Source organism: Macaca thibetana, chromosome 7 (assembly GCF_024542745.1).
Source record: "Macaca thibetana thibetana isolate TM-01 chromosome 7, ASM2454274v1, whole genome shotgun sequence".
NCBI classification, from domain to species: domain Eukaryota; kingdom Metazoa; phylum Chordata; class Mammalia; order Primates; family Cercopithecidae; genus Macaca; species Macaca thibetana.
The window spans coordinates 37,641,595-37,665,164 of NC_065584.1; the positions used below are offsets into that span (position 1 = coordinate 37,641,595).

At 45.0% G+C, this 23,570-nt stretch overlaps 2 protein-coding genes across 8 annotated transcripts in view; one reads left to right on the forward strand and one right to left on the reverse strand.

Annotated features, from left to right (window-relative positions):
• Positions 1-23,570, forward strand: part of ERH (ERH mRNA splicing and mitosis factor) — an 892,055-nt gene that overhangs the window by 262,224 nt on the left and 606,261 nt on the right. The gene's annotated exons all lie outside the window — the stretch shown is intronic.
• SMOC1 (SPARC related modular calcium binding 1) overlaps positions 1-23,570 on the reverse strand; it is a 149,939-nt gene that overhangs the window by 16,703 nt on the left and 109,666 nt on the right. For 4 of the 7 annotated variants that reach the window (XM_050797385.1, XM_050797383.1, XM_050797382.1 and 1 more), the window contains exons 6-10: positions 22,009-22,098; positions 20,005-20,085; positions 3,502-3,694; positions 2,888-2,970; positions 930-1,035 (exon numbers count right to left, since the gene is read on the reverse strand). In XM_050797385.1, coding sequence (XP_050653342.1) covers positions 930-1,035; positions 2,888-2,970; positions 3,502-3,694; positions 20,005-20,085; positions 22,009-22,098 — 553 coding nt within the window. The remainder of the gene's footprint in view (positions 1-929; positions 1,036-2,887; positions 2,971-3,501; positions 3,695-20,004; positions 20,086-22,008; positions 22,099-23,570) is intronic. The other 3 variants (XM_050797387.1, XM_050797386.1, XM_050797384.1) reach the window with 1 other exon arrangement.

The following is a 23,570-nucleotide window of genomic DNA, read 5'->3' on the forward strand; positions in this document are numbered from 1 at the left end:
TTCTTTGACCGGCTAAGTCCTTTAAAACTATCCTTTAAAACTCAGCTCAGATATCACCTCCTCCAGGAAGCCTTTTCTGACTCCTTCAGACTGAGTTAGACAACCATTCTCCGTTCTTCCACCTCTGTCCTAGCACTCACCACAGATTTTGTAAGTATCTATCTATGGTGTAGTATCCCCACTAAGCTGCATCCTTTGAAGGTGGGACATGCTTCTATCCCCAGATACCTTGTCCTTAGCCCAGTGTTTGCTGTGTCTTCCATGTTCAAAAGGTGGTAAGCAGATGGATGAATGCACGCATGCATCTCCAACCAACTGGCCTAAGGGGCCAAACTCACGAGTGCCAGCAATGCTGGTTACTGGGGAGCATGTGCATTTCAGCCTCAGGTCAGGACTGCCTCAGCTACCACCTCAATTCCTGACCTAAGCTGGATTTGGCTACATGAGTGTCCAATTCCATTGCCAAGAGCTCCTTGGAATTCTCAGGATGCCAAAAAGGCATTTGGTTCCTGCCCTTTAGGAGACAAGAAAATCACAAAGTGCTTTGTACTTCCTCTCTGTCCTCCCTCTCTGTCCTCCCTGTCCCCATGATATGCCCATCACCCTTCTTGCCATTCAGAACTCTCACTCCAATCCATCCCCTTCTGAGATTAAACAGCTGGAAGTCCCAGACAGCCCTGGACTTTCCTATAAAGCAGGTAACTAAAAGCTAGGGACAAGCAGCTCCCAAAGAATAGGGAAGGTAGAGGGGCAGGAAGATTTTTGGCAGAAGGCAGGTCAAAGCTATGGGGACATGGTTTCAGGAAACAGATCACCTTCTAGCCCTTGCCCTCCGCAAACCCTGCCCGCTCTCCCACCCTCCCTCCGCATCTGAAAAGTCAGGGGCCCCACATTTTTCTCCTGGGCCTGATTCCTGCTCACATTCTCACCTCCCACCTCCAGTGGGCGCTGCTGAGTTAATGGCCTGAACCATGTCAGTGGTGAGAGCATCCAGTAGGCTGGTGATAAACTCCATTTTCTTCCCTTCTGGACAGCCTAAAAGATAAAATGAGATTTGAAGGTAGATGCCAGGTTATAATCAAGTCAATAGCTTTCTCAACTACCATCCTTTCCTGAACTTCTCAAAGTCCTTCTTGTCCAGCCAAATCCACTTTAGGGATTTGTTTACTGATCAGAGGAGTCTCATAAACTTCCATAGTTCCTTTACCCATACCCCACAAAGGACCATCAGACCAAATAATGCTTTCAATTTTCTTCCATTCCACACATTTTTGCTAGACATCAACTCAGGCACCATGTTAAATGCTAGAGATACAGCAGTGAACAATACAGAAGGTCCTTATCCTTGTAAAGTTCACATCTACAGGGGAACCCAAGCTAATAGCCAAGCAGTCATCCTAAAGCAAGAAAAATACTTTGTTATGGGTAAGAACTAGGGGCTGTGGGAGCACAAGACAGGGAGAGAACCCCCAGTGGTCAAAGTTGACTTAAGTATACCTACCACCAGATCCACCCAAGAGTGTCCTCCTTTTTTCACTTCCCTCCTCATCCATCTTAGATTATAACTACAGCATCTCTCTTGCCAGTACTCTCAAGTCCTTTGTTCCTTTTTTCCTCCTTGTACTATTCCAGCAAAACACAGTAAAGCACAGATGAACCTTCTATAGATACGCCTTTTCCATGTCTACACCACATAGCTGGGGAAAACACCACCACACAATTGGATAAATGGGTGTTCTATAAAGTCACGATCACCAGCACCAGATGGGCCTTCTACACTACTCCCAATGCTCCTCTCCACAGCAACTCCACACAGAAATGAGCAACTAGCTCATTCTCTTCTGTCCCCAAATCCTCCAGGTCTCAGGTTCAACACTTGCTTCTCAGAGAAGCTGTGGAATCTAAAGTAAGTTCTCCCTGACATTCTCACAGCACATTCTGCTTTTCCTCCAGAGTACCCACCATGACTATCTATAAATGCCCATATTCATTTATTCGTATCCTATCTGTCTCCTTCACTCTGTAAGTCTCATGTCAACTTTGACCACTAGATTATACCCAGTACCTGGCACATAGTAGAATCTCAATCCACATTTGTTGAGGGGTTGGCTAAAAGGGATACCCTGGCCACCATGACTCCATTCTTGTGATGGGGTGATTTCTACAAACCTCGTGTGGAAACTCCCTGACTTTTGGAACTTTCTGCTTTCAGTTCTCACTTGGAGTCCTGATATGTCATGGAAAGGTGGCCCATTTCCCACCAGCACTAATCTGACTTCGTGCTGTGTAAGGAACTAATCTGACTTTGTGCTGTGTAAAGAAAACAAGATTCCAAGCCACCAACATTTAGTAATTTTACTGTAACCTGTAGGCAGAGATCACTATAAATAAGGGGAAACCCACAAAGCAGCCGTCTGGAGGTCCCAGGGCCCTTCCTATGTGTCTTGTGTCACACTCCATGATGGTCCTGTGTCACAGAGGTCATCTGCCTCTTCAGAGCAGGCAACAGACACTGTCCGCATCGCTCAGGACAGCCCCTCCCTGTAAGCTATCTTATCCTCACAGCCCTGGAAAAAATAACTCACAGTGCTCAACACATTGTCCTCATGGACCTCAGATGGACAACGCATTGTGGAATTGCAGAGACAGGATTTTAACCCAATGACTGCATTATAAAGACGAAGAGGCACAGGGAAGAGAAGCAATGTGCACAAGAGCACAGAGCTAATTAGGGATAAATCCCCGACCGGGATGCAGATCCCACGGCTCCTGGCTCCATCTTACATATGGGGAAACAGACAAAGAGGAAGCAGCTTCTTCTGCATGATGAGAGGGTGGAGGAACAGAAGGAGGTGACGGTGCCGGCAGGGCCAGCATCGTCTCCCACCTGGTAGCTCCCTGTCCTTGAAGGGGTCATCCACCTCTGTACTCTTGGCCCTGGCGTCGCTCTCACAACTGGGCATCACGTAGCTGAGAAAAGAGAGATATGGGGGGGTTGGGAGGGGCAGGCAACTGAGCCTACTTCAGTCACTACTGCCCAGCAATGATCTATGTTGTCACCAAGCCTAAAGCACCAAAGGTGGGCAGCACGATATCCCTTGCGCTGTCCGGCAGCTACAAGGCAATCTTAGCATCAGTGTTCCCATTGCGACATGTTCAGGCATGTCATTTCAACCACTCAAGCATAATAACAATGATACTTGAGCTGCACGCAGTATCTTTTTTGATCCATGGAACTGAGTGGCTTAGAAAGGGCAATAATCTCATCAGGAAACTGACGTTCAGAGAGGTTAAGTACTGTTCCAAGGTCTTAAGTTAGAAAGAGACAGGCCTGTGACCAGAATCCAGGTCCCAGGGTCTTTCTACCTGAAAGTCTTCTACTCGTTGAAAACATTGCTCTCCCAGGCACTCCCACCAAACCAGGGCAGGAATGCTGGGAGATGCCAGCATGCCTAACAGCCAGCAGGTCCCTTTTCCCAGGACTCAGCCTGGGGGGCTTACCGTGTGGAGGTCCCAGGCAGCGGGCGCCCTGTGTCCACCAGCACACACCAGCAGTAGCCAGTGGACTGATGGCACTGCACTGGCTTGTAGAGTCCCCCAGGGGCACACTCAGGGATGACAATACCCTCACGGGGATTTTGCCGGGCCTCTTCCAGGGCACTCTGCCTCTCCTGGTCACACGAGTAGACTTTCTCTGCAAGAGAAGACACAGCCTGTGGTGACTATCACTCCTGTGATTTAACATTCCTGGCTTCTGTGTCCAGCACCCAAAGTAAGTAGCAAGGACCAGGCCTGGACCCAAGGAACTGATGAGCTGCCCCATTGATGAATTACCACGGAGAGCTGTCTCCCATGTCAGCGCACGCTGAGGGGGCTAGAGGTTCAGAACCTCCCTGTGGCCATCTCTGCTGCCAGCATTCATTAGCATTCCTACCAAATAGGTTCAACTGCAGCAATAAGCCAGCCAGGGACTCCAGGGATGCCCCTTCTCAGAGTGGCAGCTTGTCCGGAAGGTGGAATATCTTACTGTTTTCAGAGTGGCTCCTGTGGATGCTGTCTATGGGCTGCAGGAAAGGTGGGTGCAGGAGCCTGGCTACCCTGCAAGCTGATACAGGAATGCCTGTGCACGTAGACCCTTCCAAGCCCAGACACAGCAGGATGGAGCCGTCGCCATCAGCCTCATGTGGAGTGATGCTCGGCACCCAGGAGGAGCAGAAACAAGGTCCAGCCTTGGCTCCTCGCCACCCTCCAACACTGCTGAGCAAAGCAGGTAGAGTGAATTTCAGTGAATTACACAATGCTGCTTCCATCCAATGGGAGAGAAAACAGGCCCAGCCGGATGGTGTCTGCACTCAGCAGCCTCAGGAACACATGAGCATGTCTGAACAGTCAAACCTGGTTTCCCCCGAGCCAGTCCCCGGCTGAGACAGTGCATGGTACGCTGTGTCCAGCATGGCCAGCTCCAGGGCGTCTCACATCTGCACAGCCGCTTACCTGAAAATTATTTCCAATCAACCACTTAGCCTGCCTGGCTTCCCTTTTTGTTTTTTTCTGGTTTTGTTTTTGTTTTAATTATTAAAAATAAATAGTGTTGGATTTCTTATTATAAAGAAGTTTTAAAAAAGAAACTTTGGAAAAACCTATAATCCTGCCAAAGTTAAACACTGTACCTTCCCTAGATTTTACGTACATACACTCATGGAAATACAGGTGCACACATCTCCTTTTTTGATAACAAAAGAATCACATCATAAACTTGTACTATTACTTTATTTTTCATTTACTTGTTTATTTACCCACTGTATTTTTTTCATACCACTATTCTACAACTCTTCTCTTGAAGAAGTTGACAGGAATGTAGTCTTGGGCATCCCACTGAATGTTTACAGATTGTTACAAAAATACCCTTCTTAAGAGCAAGGAACTTGGTATCAGCAACCTGGAGAACCATGCTGTGCACTGAACAACAGCACAAGCAATCAAAATAACAGACACTCAACTCCACTTTAAAGAAGCCAAGTTCCTTGAAATAATGGCTCTGTTAATGACACACATATAGGTAGAGCGCGCATGTTTAAACAAGCCATGGGAGCACACAGAGACACAACGTAGCTCAATGCAGTTCTACAGATAAGTCAGATGATAGAAAAACAATGCAATGTCTCACTGCTGGGAAAATGCTCGAAAACAATAGCCTGGTGATTCTCGTTGCAGGGTAAAAATATTTCCTTAGGGGCATAAAAATATCTAAGGGCCAGGAGGCAGGCACATATAGCATATTCACTATTAAAATAGAAAATGTAATTTTGAATTTGGGAAGTGAAAAAAAAAAACTACTGTTTTCATAACGCAAATATAGAAAAGCTAAACAGAATCTCCTTGGCTAGAGGAAGAGGAGTTTAAAACAGCTGACAGACATCAGACTTGGGATTCTGCCTCCAACTGTGACTACCACCAGAACAGCATCTAGAGGCAGGAAAGAGACAGAAACTGAGCAGGGAGAGGGGCCTTGGGAAACCTGGCTTAAAGATCCAGCATTTTGACTTCAGCCCCTGGCTGGGAAGGTGCCATGGCAACTTCAAGAGGATTATGCAAGAATTTTTCAATAGCTCCCCCAACCCCAATTTGGTAGCCTTATTTTCCTACGTCGTATTTCATGCCATGAAAGAGGCAACAGAGGAGCAAAAGCAAAGGAAAACAGCTTTTTACTGGCACCACGTTCATGTAACAACCTCTGACAGAGGCTTTAAATTAAGACTCTCCAGGCCAACCTTCTAAAGCTATAAATCAGACTGAAAGCAAGAGGCAAAGAGAGAAGGGGGGATCTTCCCCAGGGGCAGAGCGAATAATGAACCTGACTTCACACCACTGGGGGTCCCAAGACCCTAGGAAATGTGGACAGGAGCCATCTAAGAATAGGCACAGACCCGTGATTAAGGCCCTGTTGATGGATTTCTGGAAGTCCTTGAAGGCTGTTCTGAGCTGTTTATAGTCAGTGTCTATGAAGTTCCATGGAGAATAAAATCATTAAAATGCCAGGCTCAGTGGCTCATGCCTATAATCCCAGCATTTGGGAAGGCTGAGGCAGGCAGACTGCTTACCCCAGGAGTTTGAGACCAGCCTGGGTAACATAGCAAGACTCTGGCTCTACAAACAAAAACAAAAACAAAAACAAAAACACAAAAAGTAGCCAGTGTGGTGGCACATGCCTGTAGTCCCAGCTACCCAGGAGGCTGAGGTGGGAGGGTCACCTGAGTCCAGGAGGTTGAGGCTGCAGTGAGCCATGATCATGCCACTGCACTACAGCCTGGGCCACAGAGTAAAACCCTGTCTCAATAAAATAAAATAAAATAAAATAATAGAAATGATAAAGCTCACTAATTTGGAAAAATGGGGTATAGCAAAGAATTTTTTTAAAAGCCTGAATGCAGGCTTTATTTTATTATTTTTATTATTGATTTATTACTTCATTACAGTATCTGCAAGTCCAGGTGCCTCTAAGAAAGAGACAGGAGTGATTTATCATAATAGCACTAACCCTCTGTGAAGAGTACACAGAGAGTTTGTCTCACAGCAAAGAGAAAATCTCCCTTAAAATCATCTTTACAACTAATAACAATAAAAACAAACATTCATTGAGTGATATGTGCCAGGCAATAGACTAAAGGCTTTACCTGATTAATCCTTTGCCCATATGAGGTAGGCACTATTATTATGCCCATTTTGTAGACAAGGAAACTGAACGTTGGAGAGATTAATGGATTTTCCCAAGTTCACTCAGCCAGGAGAGAGAAGGGCCGGGGATCCTGACAGTCAGGCTTGACTTGCTAACCTCTAGACAGTGTTGCCTCTAACCATTTGCTCTAGGAAACAAATAAATTTATTTTTACAGTGAGCTTTTCTATGTCAGTGTCTTTGTAGACTATCCCAAATCTGCTGCATTCAAAACCAAATGTTCTGGACACAGCACAGCCTCTTCTGAACAATGATATCTTCTCAACCTACGCAAACTACAGATCTTGTACCTGGATATTTTTCTCTCTTTGCCTCAGAAGCAGAAAACTTAATACCAAACTTAACTCACCCACCATTGCAGAACTATAAAATGAATAAAAATAGCTAACATCTGTTTGAGTATTTACCATGGGCCAGACTTGGTATTAGGTGCATTATTTGTATTAACTCACTTCAAATTCATTACAAACCTTTAAAGGCAGTGTTGTTATCCTCATTGAACAGAAAAGGATGCAGAAACACAGACTGGCTGAGAAATTGGATCAAGATCAAAGAACTAGGAAGTGGTAGAGCTGACATTTCAACACTGGCTGGGTGCTTCACCTCTCTGCGAGATCATCTTGACACAGAATAATCTGATTTTTATTCTAACCTATATTTTTCTTTTACTCAGTATAGTTCATCTCATTACAAAACAGTCCTCACTGAACTGTGCCTCCCTGTGATCATGCCCCTGTGTGGACCCCTCACATGGACTCTGGTTTGCTTTGGCCAATAGAATGTTGGAGGCAACGCTGATGCTGTGTGTCAGGCCGAGGCCTCAAGAAGACTTGCAGCTCTGGCTTTCACTTTTGTGGAAGCTGCCCTGAGATCACCAGGAGGAAGCTGGTCTCGCCTACTGGAGAACAAGAGGCCACAGAGAGGAAAGGGAAGCAACTCAGCGAGTAGATGTGAGAGGGAGGTCACCTTGTACATTCCAGCCCAGCTGATCCTCCCCCGCCTGGATGAATCCAGGAGTAAATGCAGATAAAACAAGTACCCGGCCAACCCACAGACACATTAGAAAGAATAAATTATTTTTATGGTAAGCCAGTACATTTTGGAGCAGTCTGTCACACAACAACAGATAACTGAAACATCTAGACCTCCTCAACTATTCATCAACTTACCTTATACATGTTTTTGTAGCCCTGTAAGCCCTTCAATCAACCAATCAATTATTCTTGAAGGGCTTCTCTAGAGGTTATGGGTCATGCAGACGCTAATCAGTAACTACCACAGGTCATAAACTTATTCCATATCTGAGGACCCAAATTTGTAACTCACCCACCTTTGCAGAACTCTAAAATGAATAACAATAGCTAACATTTATTTGAGTATTTGCCATGTGCCAGACTCGGTACTGGGCAGTTTGCTTGTATTAACTCACTTCAAACTCAAACAAGCCTCTAAAATATGTTCTTCTTATCCTCACTGAATAAAGGAAGATGCAGAAACACAGACTGGCAGAGTCACTAGATCAAGATCACAGAACTAGGAAGTGGCAGACCCAAAAAGCCAGCCCACCCATGGGGCCACTGCCATCCTCTGTCCTTCTCGTTACCTGGATCCCAAATGCATGTTAAAATTCACATCTATCAGTTTTCTTAGGTACCAAGAAGTCCCCTTTCAGAATGCAAGACAGGGGACCAATTTCATGGGTCTCTTTGTGATCCTGGGTTCAGAGAGGGAGCTCCCCAGAAGTAGACACACACTGTTCTAAAATAATCTCTGCTCAGGAACATTCAGGGAGAGATGACAAGATTAGAAGGTCTGGCCAGGTATCTATGAGAATGGGCCAGGACCATCTGTAAACATCTGGAAGCCATAAACAGCAGGGGAAAGGGAACAATCAGGGCTGTCCAGTGGGGCATGGAAACACATAACCACACATACACACTCACACGCCTGCCTATAATCCTGTCCCTCAGAGGGTGCAGGGAAGTGAGAGTCAGGTCATTCCGCACTTGGCAATGAGTGGCTAAAACGTCAGTGACAAACCTCTGACTGCCTAAGAGAAGAAACACAAGAGAAAAACATCCAAGCAAACTGCCCAGTACCAAGTCTGGCACATGGTAAATACTCAAATAGAAGTGAAACCATGTCCACTCCTTGTCACCAGAAAGCACACAACCCTGTCCACCACTAATTGCACATGGCGAAGAAAGACCAAAGTCCAGCAGGAGTGGGCAGGGCAGGAGACAGGAGAGGAAAAAAGAGGTTGGACCAGATAAACATGAACCCTGTCTCCAGGCCCAGGGCACGGGTTCTTTCACATCCCACCAAGATGGGATAAGCCTAGAGCACAGCTCTATTGGCCCTATCAGCTAGGACCAGCCCAGGCCTCTGTGCCTCTCAATTACTCGTGGTGATTGGGAACAAAGGAAAGCATGGATAACCTAAATACCCAATCTTGATGTTAGCCCAGAGTTTAGTCTTTTATCCCGGAAACCTTTTCTTCTTCATCATCTTTTTCCTTTCTCTTCTTTTTTGGTTTAAACCAAAAATGGCCAAAAAGCATAAACATTACAAGATTTGAGTTTCGGCTCTTTGGGCTGGCCTTTTTTTCTAGACACTGCCTTCCAGAGGAGGAACTGCTAAAGAAAGGAGCAGACAGAAAAGCTGAGATCCTGGGTAACCCAACACCAAAGCACCTTCTGCACATGTAGTCAGCAGTTATTGGTTGGCCAGCTATGCTATAAACATTTTGGAGAAAGAACATGGGAACCTCATGGTGATGGAGGAAGACGGGGGTAAAGGGGGAGACGGGTGGAGAGAGAAGATGGTAGACAGAGAAAGTCTGTGTCACTCAGGGTTCTGCAGAGAAAGAGAACCAACGGAAAATAGAGACAGGTGTGTGTGTGTGTGTGTGTGTGTGTGTGTGTATCTATGTATCTATTTGTTTTGGAAGGGCCCGCACAGGCACAAGCGCTTGATATCTATAGATTATAGATACACACACATATACATAAAGAGAGAGAGAGTAATATTTTAAGGAATTGGCTATGTAATTATAGAGGCTGGCAAGTCTAAAATATGTTGGGCAGGCCAGTAGGCTAGAAATTCAGGTAAGAGTGATGGGGCAGTCTTGAGTCCAAAATCAATAAGTCAGGTTAGCAGACTGGAAACTCAAGCAGGATTTCGATGTTACAGTCTGGAGGCAGAATTCCTTCTTTTTGGGGAAACCTTAGTCTTTGCTCTTAAGCCCTTCCACTGATTGGATGGGACCCACCCACATTATGAATGGGAATCTGTTTCATTTGAAGTCAATTGACTGTAAATGTTGACCACATCCACAAAATACCTTCACACCAATATCTAGGTAAGTGTTTGACCAAACAACCAGGCAGGATGGCCTAGCCAAATTGACCTATGACATGAAGCATCGTAAAGTCCATCTGAAAAATGAGTGCAAGAAAAAAGGTTAATCTTACAGAGAGCCATATGCAGAAGAACTGAAGAAGAGTCACAAGCCATAAAAACGTGGACTGGGAAGATGCCTTGTTGAATGATGCGGTCCTCCCAGAGAAAGAACCAGAGGCTCTCCCAGTGGAGGCTCGACTGGTAACCAAGGTACCTACTCTGGCCATCCGGACAGGGAGTTCCTTAGACTACAGAAAAAGTAAACTGACATTGTCTTGAGAGAGGAGGACCTAAAGCAGGATCCTGAGTAGCAAATAAGATTAGGGCCCAGGAAGAGGACACAAAAAAGGACTGGGACCTTGTAGACCCAGGTTATCACCCAGGATGTTACTGGTTGTATATGTACTGGGTGCTAGCATCATGTCAGGTGCTGGAGAGGCCAGAAAAATGCTCTAAGACATAGCAAGCAGAAAGAATAAACCATGAGATCTTAGCCTACCCTCATTCAAGGCCATCCTCCGTCCCCGAAGCTTTCCCTGAGGCCCCACCCAGAACAAGGCTAGAAGCAGTGTGGCCCTTGTGCAGGATCTGCCCTCATGGGCCCCTTGTCCTCAGTGCCCTGTTTCACTGGATGCAAGTTCCTGGAAACTAGGACTCTGCACATCCTTCCTGAGCTTTCACCACACCCACCTCTGGTAGCTATAGGAGAGCCATGGAACCTCTGGTGTACAAGATTCATAAAGGGTACTTAGTCCAAGAACCCTTCTATTGCTTGAGTCCCCATCATGTCACCCCTCCCACAGAATTCTAGTCTGACACTTCAGAGACAGGGCTGCCCACTGTTGAATAAACCATGGGGATGAGCCCACAGAGGCTGCAAAAAGAGTATCTACCCTTTGACACATCCTGGGAAATGCTACACACAACCCAGACCATCAAGCACTGGATTTTCTTAGGGGAAAAATCAATTAAAATGTTACCCAGACTGAAAAATGAGAGGCACTTACTTAGGTTTCATTGCAAAAGGAGTTGTCCCACTGAGCCAAGAATATTAAAGAAAAAATTAGCAGTGTGTCACCTACAGTGACCCTGAAACCCCTTCAAATACTTCACACCCACCTAGTCTCTTATCAAAAATGAATGAAATGCTGAAAGATAACCCAAAATATCAAACTGTGGGTTGAAAACAACCTTTCTAAATTACAATATGAAATTCCAGAGGCATAAGAAACCGCATGGCTCCAGTCTCAGGATTCTCTAGGTCAGCATGTGAGCATGTGAGAGTGTGGTGTCGGGAGCGTTCCAGAACCGTCGGGTGGCTGAGAATTTGGCAGAGGAAGGCACTGCAGGAGTAAAAGAGAGAAAGATAGGACCAGGTTGTAAGGAACTGACTTTGCTGTTTCAGAAGGGCTAGCACAGGGACGAGATGCGGTGCCCCGGGGAAGGGTTGCTGGACTCAGTGATTTATGGAACATCACTAAGCAGGCCCTTGCTGTTTATTTAGCCACATGGGGTTTTAGCACCTATGGTTTCAAGCCAACTATGTGAACAGGTTATTTTTCTTACTTGTGTACTTTGCACTTTTTCACAGGACGGGCTAAGTGGCCCCCAGAGGATCATTTTTCCAAGCACCATTTGCTGGGCCGACTCTGCCCTGCTACCATGGCTTTCCATCACACACACCACTCGGTGCCACTTGGCCATTGCCAATTCCCAATTTCTCAACATTTATGTGACTCAGAGTTATGCAGGGGCTCTGGGAGCCCCTGAAGAAAGGGAGACCACAGAACCATTGCTCAGGGCTCCTTTCCAAACACAGGGCAGACAACTGACCCAGAAAAGGAAAGGCCCTACCAGGGCAAGGAAAAAGCCAATGTCGCTGGCAAACAGAACAGTCAGCCTCTGAAATTGTGCTCAGGTTTGTATCAGGTAGTGGGTGGATATGGAGAGAATAGAAACAGAATTTGCACAAATTAAAGTCACACTTCTGTTTACATGAGTTTTTCCATCTCCTTTAAGCTAAAAAGTCCTTTCCCCCACAGAATAGGCAGGAAAAGAAAGCAAAAAACATAACATCATCCCTCAGTTGTAACCTACAAAGGGACCTGAGAGAACCCCCTGGAGGGAGCACCCTTCTGATTAACTCACTGGCCAAGAGAACTGTCTGCAGCTCCAGCCCAAATGGAGATGTGAGGATGGTCTAAAAGCTCAACTGGAGGACTGCTCCCACATGCCAGAGAGACCTCAGGGCAGTCAGAGGGAACTACAGATAGGGCGTGAGGGAATACTTGGGCTTCCTTGGCAAGGCTGAAAGCAGCAGTAAGTGCCTATCACTCCTCCTGCACACTCCTATCCAAGGGTCTGACATGTTAGAAGGTTCTAAAGTCAGAAACAGTTGGAATAGAGGCAAAATAGGCAGTCAAGAGCATGGGCTTTGTGGTCAATGATTCAGGCTCTACCCCTTGTTCGCCCTGTGACCTTGGCCAGTTAAAGTTCTCAAAATTCCAGGTTCCTTACATGTAAAAGTAAGGTAACTCTTGCACATGTCTCATAGGGTCATTGTGAAGATTAAATGCAATCATATGTGAAAAATATTAAACCTGGTGGCATAGTAAGTTGCTTAATGGTATCTACTATTCCTATTAGCTGGTCTAAGGTAGTAGTGTGGGGTAAACATGGTCTTCCTGCCTTATCCCTATGAGTGACCAGTCTCCTCAACAGGACTCCAGTAGCTGACCAAGGGCAAGGTAGTGGAGCAGTATGCTCCAGGGGCAGGCAATAAAGGGGTATTAGGTCCGCAGGTAAACTAAAAAAAAAAAATGCACATATAGCTAACAGTTTATCTGCTTTTTATAATCACTATGCCAGCAATTCAAAACAATGTCAGTGATAAAATACTCCTCCCCACTGGGGGGACCTCACCATCACCCCCCATTCCTTTGGTGCACCACTGCCCAATGGTCAGCTCCTGCCTTAAATGTTCCTTGTATTTCATCCTTTGACCCCTCAGAGTCAAACAGAGGCCTCAGCACATGATAGTTCTTGATGGATCTATGACCTTGAACAAGGCCCTTAGCAAGTCTGGGCTCCTGTTTTTTCATTTAAAATTAAATGGCAATGCTAGTTGACTCTCAGGCCCTTCTCACTCTAATGGCCCACAGTCTTACAATTAGACAAAATCATGTGCACTTCCCCATGACTCAGGGGCCAGATCCAAACTTAGCTTCCCAAGTCCCAGTAGAACTCCGAGCACCAGGAAAGGGCTGGGTTAAAGGGAAGGCTGCTCGGTGCTCTCAGGTTCTCCCTTGTACCTCATACCTCTTTCCACAACCCTGCTATGTGGCCTGTGAGCCACACCTAACCTGCTGTGTCTTGGATATCCCATCTTCAGCACAAAAGTAACACCATCCACCCCATATCCCCGACATTGGCCGAGGGCACCTCGTCACAGGGATGTTTACAGTTGGCACTGTAAGTAGGGCGTGCTGCTGGGATGAAGTGTCATGGGTGAGGAGGTGTAAGGGAAAATTACAAACCAACCAGCCTGTCTAAATAGTTTCTCTCTGTGTAACCCAAAATGGTCATGCATGTCTCACCATGGTCTGAAGTGGTGACCGCTTCCTTCCCACACAGAGACTGAGTTCCTACGGGGCAGGGAAGAACAAGATCGAAATTCTACAGAGGATATTTCATCCAGGGTGGATTGTACCAATATAGCATGCAGGCATTTTTCTTTTTAACTTTTCCCCCAAGGCATCACTGACTCGTATCCACTCAAATGTTAGAAAAGTTCCCATCTCTATTGACTCATAGCATTGAGTGAGCAGACATGACCCTTCCACCAAAAAGAATATGAAATACCTCACAGTATTTTTGCAATGACAAGTACTGAGAGATAGCAAGCTGCCTTTTTTCTAGTTTTTCTCAGTAACTTCATTGGCCTTAACCTGACAGTCTCTGTACTTTCAAGAGCAAGTTCTAGCAAATAAAAATTTAGACAGAAAGGGAGGAGAAGGCACAGACAAAGGTGGAAGATGAAAGAGCTATTTAAATTTATCAAAATAAAGTATCACAATTTCACTCTCTACTCTGCAAAACATGAGTGTTGCATGTGTGAGTGTGTTTATGAGATGTAGACCCCATCTACTTCCAAAGCCACTTTACAAATAAACACAGAACAAGGACCCTCAGATCTAAGCAGAGACTGTAGTTGACTTCCAGAAAATTGGAATGAGCCAATGGCAATACCTGGGCAAGATCTTTAATTTCAGTGTCTTAGCAGCAGAGGCCAAAAGAAAATACCAGGGCACATAGTTTTGCTATCAAACATTAAATAGCAGACACACTCACCTCCAGAAACAGAAACAGAACCCTTGCTGGGGCAGCACGTTGTCCCAGTGCTGGGTCCTGCAGCACATCCCTTCACCCTCCCACACCTTTGTGTTCCAAGCAGACAACGTGGGGCGAAGGAGCAAGGCGACCAGGAAAGCTAATTTTAAAACAAGGTAAAAATGGACTGTGCGGCTAGGCTCCCTGGGGCCTCCAAGTGTGTTTATTGCTTCTCTCCGCAAAGGGAAATTTTAAGAAAGAACAAGGCCTTTGTTGCCATGGAGAAAGCCATAGGGATGACCACCCATCCCCCATCCCCAGCTCAATTCTACTGGCCATGATTGACCAAGGCACCTGCATGAGAGAGATGGGCAGACATCCAGAAGGCCAGTTATGGAAATAAATATCCAGTGTGTGTTTTTATATAGATATTTTAAATGCACACAAGCCCAGACCCATCCTCGGTTGCTAACGTTAGTGGATTACTCATTCTTCCTTCCAATCACGTCATGTGCGAGATTCCAGGTGGCCATAGGGTATTTGCTTACAATGGCTACCGCTGGTTTCCCTGCGAGCTGTTTATTTTTCCAGGCCTCAAGTCATTACATCAGTCAGCGGTTTCTAGGCGGGCCAAGAGTGCTGGCTTGGGGGGTGGAGGAATCCAGCCAGGAGGTGCAGATGCCTCAGTGACCCCAAGTCCTAGTCATAGCAGCTATCCCAGCAGGAACTTCCTGGGTGAGGAAGGAGCAATCCAAGACGTGGTCAAGGGGCCTGAAGCAGGCCTAGAAGAGCTGCACTCTGACACTGTGAACAGCTTACCTGTGACAGGTCAGGTGACTTGAGCAAACACAGTCACAGTCATGCACGAGGAGGCCAGGGTGTCACTTTCATGGTAAAACTTAAAAGAAATGCATTTCCACCTTGTGTCTGTGCTGATGGCTGTGTCTCCAGGGAGCAGAGTCACCATGAGCTGCTCCCTTCAATGATGTAGAAAAGGAAGCGCTGTGGGTCTAAGAGGCAGGGGAGGAAAGGCATGGCCCTTTTGGATTTAACTCACAGGGCCAGGGTCTAGGGCCTCCTTGAAGTCCTTGATCAGATCATGGAAGAAGTTAACTGGAAAAAAACAGGGACAAAGGAAAGAAAGAGATGACAAAACAAAGAGGGAAGTCACACCACTCCACTCCACTTGAGGCCACAGAGTCAAGCCCCCAGGGCAGAAGGAAATGAGTGGTGGGCCTTGGGAACATTACTATGCTGCACAGAGAAGAGCTGCATGACCATATTTCCTGAGAGATTATACTTGCCCAGAGGAGAAAGGGTGGAAGTTTTTCATATAGAAACAAAGATGTAAATCAGAGCCATAGGAAAGTGCCTGCACATAGTCAAATTAGAAACATGAGAAGATGAGATGAAGAATTAGATGAAACCTAATTCTTGTCACTTATTTCATATCTTTATCATCTGTAACATGTAGATGGTAAAAAAATATTTTAAACACTAGGTATATTAAGAAATGCCTTGGTAACCAACCCCTGATTTAAAAAAAAAAAAAAACTTAGCAAGCGTTCATATTTCCTTATAAAAGCAGAACAGAGGCTCCATCCAACATTCATTTATGGGAAGATGCGGCTCTCGAGTTCTAGGGTATTAGCTGGCCAGGTACATTGTCTTCCTGAATGCGAAAGGAATTCCTGGTGCGCTGGAGATGCAATGGAGGAGAGGTTCAATGGAGGCAAGAACTGAAGAGAAGAGTAAAGAAGCAAATCTGTCAATGCTGAACCTGCCAAGTACTCAAAAGGTGACACTGACCGTAGTGAACACATGACAAAGCCTTAAAAACAAGAGCCAAAACTTCCAGGAGCAGAGAAGGAGACTAGGAGAGTCTGCAGGCATATGTGTCATGTTATTGCAAAACTTCAGCTGCCCAGTGGAACCTTTCCAATGTCAACAGTCTCCAGGCCAGAAAACAAACCTGGCGTCACAGGGTCTGAATGTGAAAAAAGGATGTGTGGGGTGTAAAAGAAACTGGGATAGCCTTTTTGCCTCTGAGAGACAGCTGAGAAGAAGAGCTCTCAACCCAATGGGCTTCACGGAGTCCCACGGCAACCTCCCCAGGGGACTGCAGGCTGAAGCACACCTGAACCCAGGATAGTCCATCAAACTCAATGAAAAACTTTCTCAGGTGTTTGGCCAAGAGGCTCCAGTCCCTACTAGAGCCAAATATCCAGATATAAGTTATCATTAAGGTATATTTGACTTCTCGTTAAACCAAATATGATAACACGTGACAAGTGGCTAGCAGAAGACATAAAGATATTCCACCAAGAGTCACTAGTGTTTTGTTGGGTATAAAAAATCATTTATGGTGTACCTACTATGTGTCAGGCATTACACAGATGCTCTTGAGTCCTCACAAAAAAATCCTGCAAGGCACTAAAACTTTGTTTTACATATAAGGAAATCAAGACTCAGGGAAGTTAATTAACTTTCCCAAGCTCACTAAGCCTCTCAATGGGAAGCTAGCATTGGAAACCAGGTTATAGGTTTGTCTGACACCAAAGTCCATGATTTTGCCATTACATGGTTTATCTCCGCTACATGTAAAACTTCAGCTGCCCAGTGGAACCAGTTGTGTAGTGGAGATAAACCATGCCTAAGAAAGCCAAACCTCAAGATGCTTTTTTGGCAACCCGTTTGTGGCAGCATGCACCAGACCTGGACATTAAAGCTTGGAAAAGGTTTGTGTGAGATGGTGAAGAGCCTTGTGAGCTGCCTCAGAGCTCCTGTGCTGATGCAGGCTTACCTGGGCATGTTAGGAAGCATCCTCCTGCCTGGTCTATGAGATGGGCCAGAAAACTTAAGTAAGACATCCCCAGACATCCTCATACACACACTCCCATCCAAATGCTTCTATTTCAATCATATATGCCAGAAGCCAGAAAGCTTTTCTATAAAGGTTCACATTATAAATATTTTAGGCTTTGCAGGCCAGACAGGGTCTGTCACAACTATTCCACTCTACTATTTAGATGAAAATGTTCACAGACACTACACAAATATATGGCTGTGGCTGTGATCCAACCCAACTTTATTTTCAAAAACAGGCAAGCGACCATTTGACAACCCGTTACAGGTCTTTGTGGCACCATATATTTAATATATAATTATATCAAAGAGATTGATAGGCATTCAGTTAATATTACCAGTTGGTCACGATGGAAAAAGTTCCAGTTTAGTAGGAGATTCCTAGGTCATCCATCTCTAACAGTTATCCCTGATCTCAGTTTCTCCCAGGGAACTGTTAGGTCTCTCCCAACTATCCTATCATATACACTAACCTTACAGATATAACTGGGGTCAGCCAGAGAAAAATAAAGGTGGCCAGGCCACCCCAGCAAAAGGAAGGTGGATGGACCTGTCCAGAATCCTTTTCTCAACATGACCCTATTCTCATCCAAATGGAGAGTAGGAATGAAAGCAGAAGAACTTCAGCAGAAGCAAACATTATCAACTGACTTCGACCTCACCACTTTACTACATGCAGAGAATACAACCAAAGAAGACAGACATTCTATTTCCAAGGATAACTAGTTTTCTCCAGCCCAACCACTCCCTAGCTGTGACTCAGGACAAGTTACTTCCTCTGTCTCAGCCTCTGACTCTTCATCTGCAAGATGAAGACAAGAACAATAGCTATCTCAAAGGGTTATGGTGAAGCTCAAGTGAGATGACAAATGTAAAGTTCCACAGGACCTGACACAAAGTAGCTATTATGGCAGTGCTATTCTAATTTTACTGATAATAATGATGATCTTTTCTCCTTCATCATTCCCCAAAGCAATCAAATGCATGGGTAAGTGAAAAAGAAATTCAAAGAAGCAACTGTTAAATGCCAAGTGAGTGTTTCAGGCAAAAAAGTGCTGTATATTACAACTCAGAGAGCTCACCTTCATATCTTCCATTTGGTCACAGAATGAGAATTAACTCATGGGGGCCTTGCAGACCTTTCAGGGCCTCAGGGACTAGAAGACCAGTTGCAAATGTTACTTCCACCATCAGGCACTACAGGAACCAAAGCCACTTCTATTTGATTTATATTTGCCTAACAGGGAAAGGGGAATGGAGGGGGTCCTAAGAAGAAGCCTAATAGATGCCTTTGCTTAAGGTGACAATCATAAATTCTTTCTGATTGAAGAATTTTCAAAATAAGCACCATCATTACTATTCCCATTTTTCATACCAATAATAATGATAATAGTAAATACATGTACTTACAATTTATCAGTTAGCCAGGCATCAATTGAGTGTCATATAGACACTAACTTAGTTAACGTTTAACCATAGTCCTTTGAGGGAGAGATTGTGATCCCATTTTACAAATGAGAATTGAGGCTCAAAGAAATTATATGACTTGACTGGGGTCACTAAATGTTGGAGCTAGACTGTGAACCCAGGTTTCACTAATTTAAAAGCCTGTGCTTTAATCACTGCACTCTTCTGTCAAAGACTGACTCAAGGGAGTTCACAGTCTCCTTTCACTCCACCATCCCATATCTCCAACTTTTATCAGTGAACAGACACATGAAAAGGCACTGACAAGCCCAAGTCACAGAGGAACTCAACTGATGGCATTTGAATTCACCTCCTGGTCTATATCATTCCTTGCATTCTAATGCCACATTACCACCATTAGGACAGAGTTGGTGAACAGGTCAACTTAAAGGGGACCAATGACAGGACACTCATTAATTAATGGTCATGTAAAATTCTGCCTGCTGGTTCAAAGTCATATATCTTTTATGCATAGTCTTGCCACCTATAAGGAAAAGATGATATGGCTAAATTCAACAACCAGGCATAAATTATGCAGAGTGGTATTTCTCATAATGAAGTCTTTGGTTGAAAAGATGATCCTCCTTGATAGAGATACAGATTTGGCTTGTGAACACATTTTCCTGTTGATGAACATTTAGTCTTTATTGATAGTAAATGGACTTTACTGATATTAAACAGAGTCTACAAAATAATCCTACAAATATGATCACCCTTCAAAAATTATCATCTTTCTACAAGGGGTTTGGCCAGTGCTCAAACTTGACCACTCACAAGACCCCCTAAAAGATCAGACCAGAGAAGATCAGACCAGAGAAGACATGACTGTAAGCAGCTATTTAGAGCATTCAAAACACACAGAATCGACTCCCTCCAGGATTGAAGTCCAACTTCTTTATGTCCAGTCATTCTTCTTTCAAATTCTTCTGCATGGCATATGGAAAGTTAATCAAAATATTACAATATATAGTCAAAAAAATTGTTAAGAGGATCAACGACCTAAGAAAGATGATCCCTGAGATGATAACTGAATAAAATTAAAGTTGGAAGGGATTAACACATTCAATCTCTTTATTTTATAGCTATAGAAATTGACAACCAGGCAAATTAAATGACTTTCCCAAATCCACACAATAAGAAGTCACAGAACCATGGGGCAAAGAAGGATGAATTGGGTACGTATATAATCCAAGGAAGGTTATTTACCTGAATTTCTTATGTTGGTGTTGTTCAGTTTGGAGTCCTTGATCACCAAGTGTTTAATCCATAGAGTTGGAGCTGTGATTTCTAGGGGTGGGGAAAAAGAGAGAGAAAAAGTCTGGGCAAAGAGACCATGTGAGTGGAAGTGTAACCTCAGACTTCTTAATAGCCATTTTTCAAAGTCTGAGGCATTGAGGCTTCAGTTCTCTCCCACATCCACTCCTCCCAGTTCCCCTTCCTTCCTCACAACGGAAGCTCCTCTCCCCAACAGCTCATAAGAGCTGATCAGGGCATCCTGTGCTGGGAAGAGAGTGGTCAGAATGCAGAGGTGCTGAGCACTCCATCCAGGAATAAAAATATTATCCCAGGAGGTAAGGAACATGGGCCAAGCCAAGTCCCTCTCAGCTGCTTCCTGGGAGAAGATTTAAAGGGGATAAATCAACAAATGAACGCCAAACAAACCACAGAGACCATTCTAGAGGAAACGGCTGAGCCGAGACTGCTCCAGATGGGAAAGAAAGGAGTGCATCTCATGTGTGCTTCAATCCCCTTTCTAATGGCTTCTCATGCGCAGAGGCTGGATTCCTCCATCCAGAGAGTGCCAGGGTGCCTCCAGGCTCTCCAGGATTTGGTCACTCAGTGGACAGGCGGGAATCCTAAGTGACCCTGAGTATACTGTGGAGTGACCTTCAATGAGGGTATTGGGGAGGTCTCCCAAGATGAGACAGTCTCTGTCCCTCACCTGAACCCCCAGGGTCCCAGACTTGTCAATGATCCAGGACCTCTGTGGATCACAGAGACATCTACATCTAAACTTTCAGACATGAGCATACAAACCTTCCCATAAGTGAGCTGACTGTAAAGGATATTGTACATTTCAATCTTCCTCAGAACTGAGCTTGTGCTAGGGACATCCATAGCCACAGCGTGAACCCGTGGCATGATTTCTTTTTATTCTTCTGTCTCTCTGTCCGGTCTCATGATCCAGGACTGGATACACTTAGCTAGGGGCTGCTCAGTTTGCTACATATTGCACTAAAATCCCAACCTTATTGTCATATTTTAGAGACTTTACTCTGCCAAACTTCCAGTTCCTCATCAGGGGAATATGGAGTACTCAGTACAGTACACTGAAGAGTACAGGCCCTGAGCACCCCAACTTAAACCTTCTGCACCCTGCACTCCTATCCTCTCTATGCCTCCAGAGACTTCCAGCCTCTCTTTTGCCACCAGCCACAATTTCTCTTGACCTAGAATTTCTCTTCTCCAAAATGTCCTGCCTCAACTCTCAACGTCCCTACAACCTGCACAAATCAATCCCACTGGCCAATCTCCTTCCTGTGACTTTCCTCACTGTATCCCATCCCTACCTCATTCCCCTCTTGTCCATGCCAGCCCCTTGCCTGGAACACCCAGACTCCTCCCCTCCACTTTCAAGATCCAGCTCAAGTCCTGGCTCTTCACGAAAGCTTTTCCCAGACCATGGTGATCTCTTGCTTCCGTAAATGTCTACGACAATAAGAACGGAGACCACGTAATTTAACACATAAAGCACTCTAAGAGTTGCAGCTGCCTTGAGAGCAAAGGCTTACATCTCCAAACCTCCTTTTCATCCCCCAGAGGGGCTCACACAGTGCCAGGCACAGAGTGGACACTTGTAAGTGCCAATTAATTTACTGAAGGGACACTGCCGGCCTATCTTTCTCAGCCGTGATTCCTGGGTCTTGGCAGCTCCAAGGGTCTGTCCAGGCTGTGTTATTGTTGGACACCAGGAGACAGGCAGGAAGCCTGAGAGAACAGAGGGCCCTTCCAGAAGTGGAGAGTGTACCAGTTCCTGGGAGGATTTGCATTTTTTAAAAAGGTTAAAACAACCCAGCTTACACTGGGAAAAATTGAAATTAAAAAAGAAAATAATAATAATAAAACTTAAACAAACATCCAGCGTTAAGACCTTTCCCAAACCTGAAAATGAGTGGGAGAATGAACATCCGAAGTAATGCAAGAGCTTACCATCTCCATCGAACACCGGCTGGGTCTCCATCGTGGGTGTCGGCTTAGATCCGTCATCTGAATTGAGGGTTAAAAAGAATCGAAAGGAGACTACCATTATTGAGGTAAATACTATCTACTCTCCAGCACTGTTGAATGGTTGGGGTTTGTACAAGGCCCGGCCAAGTCCCAGTGAAGAGACCAAAGATAAAGAAACAAAAGAAGAAAAGGGCAAGAAGGAAAAGAGAACCACAGACAGACAAAAGAGCAAAACAAATCCAGGTTTGTGTTCACCACCCCAAGGCATGAACGAGAGGAGCTAAAGCTTCATGGCTTTGGGGAACCGTTTCTCACAAATCTGAGGATACCAGTATGACTCTGCTGGCCCTTGTTCCCACAGGAAAACTGGGAGGCAGTATCTTCTGAGTTAGCCCTGAGTTATGGCCAAGCATGTTAGGATAAGGTTGGCAATCCTTATGGCATCAAATTCTGGTGTCCCCAGCTCCTTTCCTGCCCTAAAGCTACCAGCTCGGTGGCCCTGATTAAAGAGTTCAAGGAAAACAAGAGACCTATGTGCTATTCCCTTCCAATCTCCTCGCTGTTTCTCCACTCTCACCTAAAAAAGATAAGAAGGTAGGAAGAACCATTCTCTCTCCAGCACACTGAATTGAAGAGAATCAGGTATCATTACAATACTTCTAACTGTGAAATAGCAAACACCCCAATTCCCAATAAGAGGGAGGGCAAGCAAAATGGGAGAGGACATGGGACTTTGCAGAAATCACCCTACACTTGCTTTGAAATTTCTAACATAGATGATTGGAGCAGGGAGCTCCCAGTAACAAAGTCCTAATGCTTATCATTCTAATAGTGTTGGCAGTCCTCTCTGCACAGCAAGAACCTCTGCAGGTCAGGAGTTAGTGCAGACTTTGTTTATTTACCTTCCAGGACTCTGAGTTCTTTCATCAGGGCCCCGAAAACCTTAACTTAGAGCCATGTTTCTCAACCTTTTTTCCATTATCACTCATCTAAGGAGCATTTTTAGGTAATTTTTTCTGAATCATCTCCCTAATGAAATTTTAGTAATGCAAATAAACTGTATATGTATGTTTGCTTCATATGTAAAATGAGTGTTTTTCATCCCCTAAGAAATAATTTTACCCTCTTAGAGAAGGCTGGGAGAGGGTATCTTTGTCCCTCTTAAGGATACATAGTTTAAGAGATTTCTCTCCATGTGGGGAGGGAAGGGGAGCACTGTTGTCCCAGGTGGTTTGATGGTTATACCATCCTTCTCTTCTCAAGGCCCCTTAGAGGTCTTTTAGGATGGAACACTATATTCTCGGAGCATTAACTATTTATGCAGAATGCACATTCTCAGATAGTCTCTGTGACGCCAGTCAGATCATCAATAATAACAACTCTCTACCATTTGGAGCTCTCAGTACCTTTGGCCGACTTTCCTGCATCTTACTGGGGGAGGGAGAGAGAATACAGAGTCCTGATCTCTTTTTTGCATCAACATCTCACCCTTGGGAGCTTAAGATTCAAGAGCTATGGAGACTCTAACCCTTGCTAGAGGCTGA